The 8,913-nt window shown below is 55.2% G+C and overlaps 1 protein-coding gene across 1 annotated transcript; it reads left to right on the forward strand.

The window, feature by feature from the left end:
- Window positions 1-3,351: 3,351 nt before the first annotated feature.
- LOC122050189 lies at window positions 3,352-5,898 on the forward strand. The gene is made up of 4 exons (XM_042611119.1): window positions 3,352-3,650; window positions 3,711-4,021; window positions 4,090-4,550; window positions 4,990-5,898. The coding sequence occupies exons 1-4, from the start codon at window positions 3,352-3,354 to the stop codon at window positions 5,896-5,898; spliced, it is 1,980 nt and encodes a 659-aa protein (XP_042467053.1).
- Window positions 5,899-8,913: the final 3,015 nt, after the last annotated feature.

Raw genomic sequence — 8,913 nt, forward strand, 5'->3', positions numbered from 1 at the left:
CTCACTTTTGATTCTCGCATGGGAGGCGACCTAAAAGGTCGTTGGGTGTAAGGACAGAGCTCACTTATAACTCGCACTGAGGCGAGAGCCTGGGACAACCGACCTAAAAGGTCGTTGGGCGTGAGCGCAGGGCTCACTTTTGATTCTCGCATGGGAGCCGACCTAAAAGGCCGTTGGGCGTGAGAACAGAGCTCACTTATAACTCGCACTGAGGTGAGAGTCTGGGACAACCGACCTAAAAGGTCATTGTGCGTGAACATAGGGCTCACTTTTGATTCTCGCATGGGAGCCGACCTAAAAGGTCGTTGGGCATGAGGACAGAGCTCACTTATCACTCGCACTAAGGCGAGAGCCTGGGACAACCGACCTAAAAGGTCGTTGGGCGTGAGCGCAGTGCTCACTTTTGATTCTCGCATGGGAGCCGACCTAAAAGGATATTGGGCGTGAGGACAGAACTCACTTATAACTCGCACTGAGGCGAGAGCCTGGGACAACCGACCTAAAAGGTCGTTGGGCGTGAGCGCGGGGCTCACTTTTGATTCTCGCATGGGAGCCGACCTAAAAGATCGTTGGGCGTGAGGACAGAGCTTACTTATAACTCGCACTGAGGCGAGAGCCTGGGACAACCGACCTAAAAGGTCGTTGGGCGTGAGCGCAGGGCTCACTTTTGATTCTCGCATGGGAGCCGACCTAAAAGGTCGTTGGGCGTGAGGACAGAGCTCACTTATAACTCGCACTGAGGTGAGAGCCTGGGACAACCGACCTAAAAGGTCGTTGGGCGTGAGCGCAGGGCTTACTTTTGATTCTCGCATGGGAGCCAACCTAAAAGGTCGTTGGGCGTGAAGACAGAGCTCACTTATAACTCGCACTGAGGCGAGAGCCTGGGAAAACCGACCTAAAAGGTCGTTGGGCGTGAGCACAGGGCTCACTTTTGATTCTCGCATGGGAGCCGACCTAAAAGGCCGTTGGGCGTGAGAACAGAGCTCACTTATAACTCGCACTGAGGTGAGAGTCTGGGACAACCGACCTAAAAGGTCATTGGGCGTGAACATAGGGCTCACTTTTGATTCTCGCATGGGAGCCGACCTAAAAGGTCGTTGGGCGTGAGGACAGAGCTCACTTATAACTCGCACTAAGGCGAGAGCCTGGGACAACCGACCTAAAAGGTCGTTGGGCGTGAGCGCAGTGCTCACTTTTGATTCTCGCATGGGTGCCGACCTAAAAGGACGTTGGGCGTGAGGACAGAACTCACTTATAACTCGCACTGAGGCGAGAGCCTGGGACAACCGACCTAAAAGGTCGTTGGGCGTGAGCGCATGGCTCACTTTTGATTCTCGCATGGGAGCCGACCTCTAAGGTCGTTGGGCGTGAGGACAGAGCTTACTTATAACTCGCACTGAGGCGAGAGCCTGGGATAACCGACCTAAAAGGTCGTTGGGCGTGAGCGCAGGGCTCACTTTTGATTCTCGCATGGGAGCCGACCTAAAAGGTCGTTGGGCGTGAGGACAGAGCTCACTTATAACTCGCACTGAGGTGAGAGCCTGGGACAACCGACCAAAAAGGTCGTTGGGCGTGAGCGCAGGGCTTACTTTTGATTCTCGCATGGGAGCCAATCTAAAAGGTCGTTGGGCGTGAGGACAGAGCTCACTTATAACTAGCACTGAGGCGAGAGTCTGGGACAACCGACCTAAAAGGTCGTTGGGCATGAGCACAGGGCTCACTTTTGATTCTCGCATGGGAGCCGACCTAAAAGGTCGTTGGGCGTGAGGACAGAGCTCACTTATAACTCACATTGAGGCGAGAGCCTGGGACAACCGACCTAAAAGGTCGTTGGGCGTGAGCGTAGGGCTCACTTTTGATTCTCGCATGGGAGCCGACCTAAAAGGCCGTTGGGCGTGAGAACAGAGATCACTTATAACTCGCACTGAGGCGAGAGTTTGGAATACTCTGGTCCGAGACCAGTGGCGATGGCGCTGGTCCGAGACCAGGTAGGGTACTCCGGTCCGAGACCGGTTGTGGTGGTGCTGGTCCGAGACCAGGTAGGGCACTCCGGTCCGAGACCGGTGGCGGTGGCGCTGGTCCGAGACCAGGTAGGGCACTCCGGTTCGAGACCGGTGGCGATGGCGCTGGTCCGAGACCTGGTAGGGCACTCCGGTCCGAGATCGATGGCGTTGACGTTGGTCCGAGACCAGGTAGGGCACTCCGGTCTGAGACCGGTGGCGCTGGTCCGAGACCAGGTTGGGCACTCCGGTCCGAGACCGGTGGCGGTGGCGCTGGTCCGAGACCAGGTAGGGCACTCCGGTCCGAGACCGGTGGCGGTGGCGCTGGTCCGAGACCAGGTAGGGCACTCCGGTCCGAGACCGGTGGCGATGGCGCTGGTCCGAGACCAGGTAGGGCACTCTGGTCCGAGTCCGGTGGCGATGGCGCTGGTCCGAGACCAGGTAGGGCACTCCGGTTCGAGACCGGTGGCGATGGCGCTGGTCCGTGACCAGTAGGATATTCCGACGGCAAAGGTGTGGATGAACGACTTTTTCCTTTCATCCATCTCGCCTGTGCTGGCCTAATTGCTTTTGTCGGTCTGGTCGCTATAGCTGGCTTTGGGTTCCGTACCACTTTTCTCCCTGCAATCATGTTTTGTATGGTACGGGATTAAGAAAAAAGACAAAAGCACGCAAACCTTACTCGACCCCTGGACCATCGTGCCCCTGTGGTTTACGATGATCCCGCAATCTTCGCGATGCATTTGGTCCGACGATCCGCTCAGGAAATACCCACGCAGAACTGCCTACCTGGCTGACCCGAGTAACTAACGCCCCCACGAGCCCACTTACTACATCTCCGATCTGATGCTCCTCTGCGCTGACCCGCCCTGTCTCCTTCCGGGCCTGTTTGAATTGCTTGTATTCGGCATCTTTATGAAGCTTCCCGCTTAATCTCGTGCCCTTCGTGAAGGGTGCATCTTTTCGTTAGGCCACGCCTCTTCATGATTGCCTTGCCATGTCATCATTAATACACTTCCTCTTGCGGCGACACCTGTTCGAGGCCTTTATTGCTCACGCCTTCTCACGCCAGTTTCTGCCCCCTTTTCGCACCCTTCGGCGCCTACTTCCTATCAGACGGCGCTGGGGCGTATTACCCAAAAAGATACTTGGTTCAACTTTCGATGCTTCCTAGGAATGTATGGGCTTTATAAACCCTAAAGGCAGTCCGCCGTCTTCACTTTGACACATCGTTATCTTCTTCTCTTCGCTCGTAGCCGTTTCTTGTGGTGTAACCTCTCGTCTCCTCGCTTGCGCCTGACCTGTGACCTCTCTTGTCTCCGACCCCCTCGCTTGCTTATTCCTCGTAACCATGGATGGTAAGGACAACTTCTGGTATTCGGACTACATTTCTGATTTAGACCCTTATGACCTATCTCTACTGCAATGGCACTTGAATCTGGATTCCACATATGAGCTTCGTCTTCCTTCCCCGAACGAACACCCTTCTTCTCCTCCCGAAGGCTTTGTCACTGTCTTCAGAGATCAAATCTTAGGTGGCCTTCGTTTTCCCTTACATCCCTTCTTCTCCGAGATATGTCAGTACTGCGGCATCGGCCTCTCCCAGTTCGCCCCCAACGTGTTCCAGGCCGTCTGCGGCACCATCATCCTGTGACGTATCTACCACCTTCCCTTGACTGCCCAGCTATTCCACCATTTTTATTCCTTCAGGCGAGCCGAGCCGGGAGTATTCAACGTCCAAGCCAAGCCGGGTTACAAATTCTTTGATGACCTGCCTTCTTCTAACAAAGGCTGGAAATCCCGCTTCTTTTTTCTCAGGCCCTCCGTTCCCTTAGCTGGGCCTTCCCAATGGTGCTCCATCCTTTCTTCGGACTTTCCCGTACACATTCATGAACCTTCCTGCTCCACAGCCTCGGACAAGCTGAGTGGTGTTGTCGTTCACTTGTCCGTGCTGATGCTGGAAGGCATTTTGTACGCCTTTGGTCTCAGCCCCGTTCCGACAGAAATTGGAGCTCCTTTTGGTAAGTTACTGCTTCTTTATATGCCATCCTTCGCTAACTGAGGTGTTTTTCCCTCTTTGTTTTTGCAGTGGCTGCCCTTCTCCGTTCTTTCGCCAGCCAGGAGAAGCCAACTGTGGTCGTCCTGCAAGCGTTGCACGAAGAGCTAACGCAAGGCCCATCAACTGCTCCTGCTGCTCCCGCCGATCTGCAACCTCTGGAGCCTCAAACCTCAGATGTGGGAGTCCCTTCTACGTATATTGAACCGCTTTCCTCTGGCCCTGTAGGCTCGGCCCCACTTCACGCCCCTGCTCCACCTACGACTGAGCCACCCTCAGAAGGACAAGTGCCCCCGCCTCCTCCTACCATGAAACTTCGCCTCGCACGCAAGGGTAAGAGGGTGGCGCCGGTCACCGCAACATCTCCTCCGCCTCCTCGCCGTCAACGCGTGGTCAGCATTTCTTCCCCCTCCAGGTCCTTGGATGCAAGCTCGGCCGAGGAGCGGGCCTCCGATCTAGAAACCGCGAACCTATCATTGGACCTGGCAGCTCTAGTACCACTCTAGAGCCTACTAGCTGCCCCGCCCTCGTCCTCTGGTGATCAGCCTCAAGGCTCGGTGACTCCCCCAGCCTCCCCTCTCATTATGCCGGGAAGCCCAGCTGCGCCAGCGGGGTTAGCGTTCGAGGACTCCTGGAGGCTTCCCTCGGAGACTGATCCGGCTTATGTGCCTGTTGCCGATTCGCCTTCTATCCTCGGCTGGGTCGATTTCTATGGAGACCTAGCCGCCTCCTGGCAATCGGCCAACTGCCAATTCTGGGAGAGCGGTTCCTCCTTGGGGGGGGGGGGTTTGATCAGATTGCCCGTTCCCTGGTAGCGGTAAGTTCCTCTTCCTTCTCCTGAGCATTCCTACCTGTCTGTAACTTCCTTTCCTTTCCTATGACTATTTGTAGACCTGTTCCACGAGTTTGAGCATCATTCAATGATCGGCTTAGCTCCAGCGAGAGAATGCGGCTCTCAAGGCCCGTCTCCGGGAACTAGAGCCTCCTGTGGCCTCCACGACCTCTTCTGATCCTGCACTGGGAGATCTGGATGCCTACCTGCGTGCCGCTGGGGAGTCCGCCAACTCTGCCCGAGCCCTCTCCCATGCCACCTTCGACAAGCTACAAAAGCTGGAAGCATCCCTGAAGACGAGTGAGTCTGCACTGGCTTCTGAAATGGAGCGCCACCGAGCGACCGCATCTGAACTGAAAAACAAAGAAGCCGAGCTGCTTTCTCGGTCATATGAGTTGGCGCTGTTGCGGCAGAGTCGGGAGCTCTTGCAGATGGGATTGGCCGAGACTCAGGCTCAGGTTCTCGCTTCTGCTGCTGAGGAGGCCACCATGCGCGGCCAATGGGAAACCTGCCGAGCTGCTCTTCAGTCCTTGGAGGCAGATCTCTCGAAAGCTCGGGAGGCAATCTCACAAAGCCAGAGCGACTTGTCCGTGGTCCGCGCTGAGGCTGCCTCGAGCAAGAACAGCTTGGTGGTGTATCAGGCTGGCGAGCCAGAGCGACTGAAGGCCTACAGACTGGCCTATATCCGCTCCGCCTTATTCCTCCGGAAGCTGGCGGGCTGGATGGTCTTGCTGCTTTGTCACGGGGTCGCTGGCGGGGTTAGGCAAGCGTTTGAGCAAGGTTACCTACACTCGGCACCTCCGGCCACTTTTCTGGATACAGCTCGCCTGTCCAGGGAATTGCCGCAGAATACTTTCCCTTCCTTCGAGGCGGACGACGGGCTCTTCCTTCTGGAGGCTCCACCCCCTGCAGCTGACCAGGCTCCTCCAGATATCTCTGCCCAGGGTTTCCCGACTGCTGCTCCAGGAACGCCAGCTGACCCTGCGTCTTCTTCCCTGGGCATCGTGTAATCAGCTGGCCCTGTGTGGTCTGTACTTATCGGTGTGGCTTATGTTGAATTTGTGGTAACTGTACTTTGAACTTCTGATACTTATAATTGATCAGCCTTTATGTCTGGATGGTCCTGCCGCTCCCCCACCATGCATTCTCAGTTGCTTCTCTTCTTAGTAGGTCGTCTGTGGCTTTAGCTGGTCCCCCTCAATCAACTTGCCTTTTCCTTGCTTTGCTACGCCGCTTTTCTTTCAATAATCGCATTTATGCCGAGGCCGACGAGGGCTAGGTCATACTTCTTGTGTCCGATGCATGTCCCCAAAGCGCGTCGATTTGATCTGCATACATTTCTGATGGCCCCTTCTAAGCACTTTTGTCCCGCTCAGAGCGCTCATTCCCTGAGACTCTTCGTGTTTCGAGCCCTTGCCTTTCCTATAGTGCCCTCTGATTATACTTTCGAGGCTCATCGCAAGGCGTTCCCTGCCTATTTTTGCTTCTGTATCAACCGTCCGTTGTCAACTTCCGAAAATGCCCTTCCTCCGCAACACCTATAAGTATCTTCTCACTCTCTTCCTTTTGCCATGACTCGCCGTCACCATGGAGCACTCAAACGTCGCCGCCGTAGACTGCCTTCCCCTAGGGACTTTGCTGAGATCCGTCTCTTTCTCCAGGCTTCTCCTCCTAGTTGGTTCTTTCTCCTTTCTGAGGTAATCTTTTTCGAAATGACCTCTCCTTCGTGATTCTCCTTGTTAGCGGAGCACTTCCCGGGCGCTTCCACTTTTGCTGAGTTAGATTGGGACGACCTACGGTACACTTACGAAATCCCCACTAACTTTCGCCCCATCATCCCTACGGGCGTGAACCTGTACTTCGATCCTCCGCCTGTCTTTTGTACCTTCTTCACTGAGCAATTTGTATCCGGCCTTTGTCTACCCCCACATCCTTTTTTCTCTAGGGTATGCTGCTACTTTAAGATCCCGCTAGGTCAACTGACTCCCAACTCCATAAAAATTTTGTGCGGCTTCGTAATACTCTGCGAAGTTTGTGAGGTCTCCTGGTCAACCCCCTTTTTCACTGCTTCTTCACCCTTGCTCGGCACGCTGATGGTCTTTTTTACTTTCAAACTTGCAGTCACGCGCTTTTCTTCTCTCCTCTTCCCCCTCCCAGTGCTAACTGGAGGAAAAAGTTTTTCTTTCTCCGGTTTCCAGAGGAAACCAGCTGGCCCCTGCATTGGCAATCTAAGCTACCTCTAACCCCGGCATTGGAAGAATTCCATATGGACCTCTCCTTTACTACGGCTGCAACCCAGATAGAGAATTGGCGCTTGAATCTAACAAGACTGCTGTCGGGAGACCTACTCTCTTATTTCAGACTGAGCCCTCCTCTTGAAACACTACTCTCCTTAGGTAAGTTCATGCTGAGTCTCCCCCTTTCGGTTGCTTTTTCTATTAGAATGGCCTCTCATATTGATGCCTGCAGCTGAGGTTCTGCGCCACGCATCAGAGGTCCTGCCCTTGCCCCTCAGCGATCCGGAAATACTGCGGCGTGGTCGGGCGATCATGGAGAGGAGGCTACTCCCCCATCCTGGGTTCACCTCGTTTGGGGCAACCATTCAGCCTTCTTCCAACCCCTCTTCATACAATGCTCCTCCTTCACCTGCCACTCCGAGCCAAGGTCGGGGTTAAGGTCAGGCCGGCCGTCTGGCCGGACGCGTCTCCAGAGAGGCCCCCCGAGCCCCCAGACGTGCCCGCACAGCTTCCCGTCGCGCAGGTCGAGGCTCATCTGGTCGTGGCGCCACAGACGGAGGTGCTTCAACCTTTGCACAGGGACTGCCCAACTCTGACGAATCTAATCCTGACAACCAGCCCCTGCTCCTCAGCTGGCGCCGACGACCAGGTCTGACTTTGCACCTGCTTGGTCCTGTTCCTTTTACTATCATAGTGCTCCCCGCTGCCATCATGGCTGGCTCTAACAGCGCTCCCCCTTTCATCTTCGTTTTTCTTACTTGGCAGCCTCTCCCGACCCCTATAGGGGAAGACCAGTAGCATCTCACTCTGTGCCTATCCCTGCTGGGGGAGCCAGCTCGAGCACGCACCGTGATGCAGCGACAGCTGAGCGCATTCCTGAGCCACCTCCTGCTCCTCCTGGTTCTGCCGCCGGTCCTTCCCAACCTTCGCCCTCTGCCCGTTATCGCTACAAAACTACTATCCCTTCCGAAGCTGCTTTAGCTCAGCGCCATGACGTCCCCGCAAGCATCCTGGTGATGAGAGGCTGCCTGGGCAGCTTGTGGGCAGAGGGCATGAGCCAAATGAATAACGAGTTGCCACTAGCCCAGATGGATCAGTTCTCGAAGTCCTGGGCCAAAGTAAGTACCCCTTACCTTATACTTGTCATTAGTTTGCCCTAACTGAAGGTCACGTCTTCCATCCAGACCCATGCAGAATCTTTGGTCCTGAACCAATCATTTCACCACCTCCACTATGAAAGCAAAGAACTCCGAGAGAAGGTCTCTGAGTTGGAGTTGCAACTAAATAACCCGGCCTGAGCTAGTTATGCCCTGCGAGCAGAGATCCAGGCCTTGACAAATCAGGACAACCGGCGGAAAACATCCCTGATACAGGTTAGGGACGAGCTCCGAGCTTTGAAGGAGGAACGAGCTACATCCAAGGCAGGGTATCGGCAGCAACTGGCCCACCAGGCTCAGGAAATACAGTCCAGGGATACCCTTCTGCAGGAGAGGAACCATAGACTGGAGGTTCAAGTAGCTCAGTTGGAAACTCAAGGAGCTGAGCTGAGGGCTCTGAGGGCTGAGTTAGCTCAATCTCGGGCGACTTTAACAGGAGTATCCGCTGCCCTGACAGTCTACCGAGAAGGGGAGAATGATCGTTGCCGGCGCAGCCGAATGTCTTATCTGAGCTCTTCTGAATTTTTATCCCAGGCGGGGGCGCGCTTTTCTGCGACCATACCCTACACGACGGTGGGAGTGATCCGACAACTGCATGCACTGAACCTCCTGAGCTCCATACCTCCCGCAG

This window comes from Zingiber officinale, chromosome 3A (assembly GCF_018446385.1).
Source record: "Zingiber officinale cultivar Zhangliang chromosome 3A, Zo_v1.1, whole genome shotgun sequence".
NCBI lineage: Eukaryota > Viridiplantae > Streptophyta > Magnoliopsida > Zingiberales > Zingiberaceae > Zingiber > Zingiber officinale.

What these genes read in the sequence shown, in the direction of transcription:
- LOC122050189 (XM_042611119.1), top strand. Translation starts at nt 3,352, where the DNA reads ATGGATGGTAAGGACAACTTCTGGTATTCGGACTACATTTCTGATTTA. An exon ending in AGAAATTGGAGCTCCTTTTG is followed by an intron (nt 4,022 to 4,089) that starts GTAAGTTACTGC and finishes TTGTTTTTGCAG; the next exon opens with TGGCTGCCCTTCTCCGTTCT. An exon ending in CATTGGACCTGGCAGCTCTA is followed by an intron (nt 4,551 to 4,989) that starts GTACCACTCTAG and finishes TGATCGGCTTAG; the next exon opens with CTCCAGCGAGAGAATGCGGC.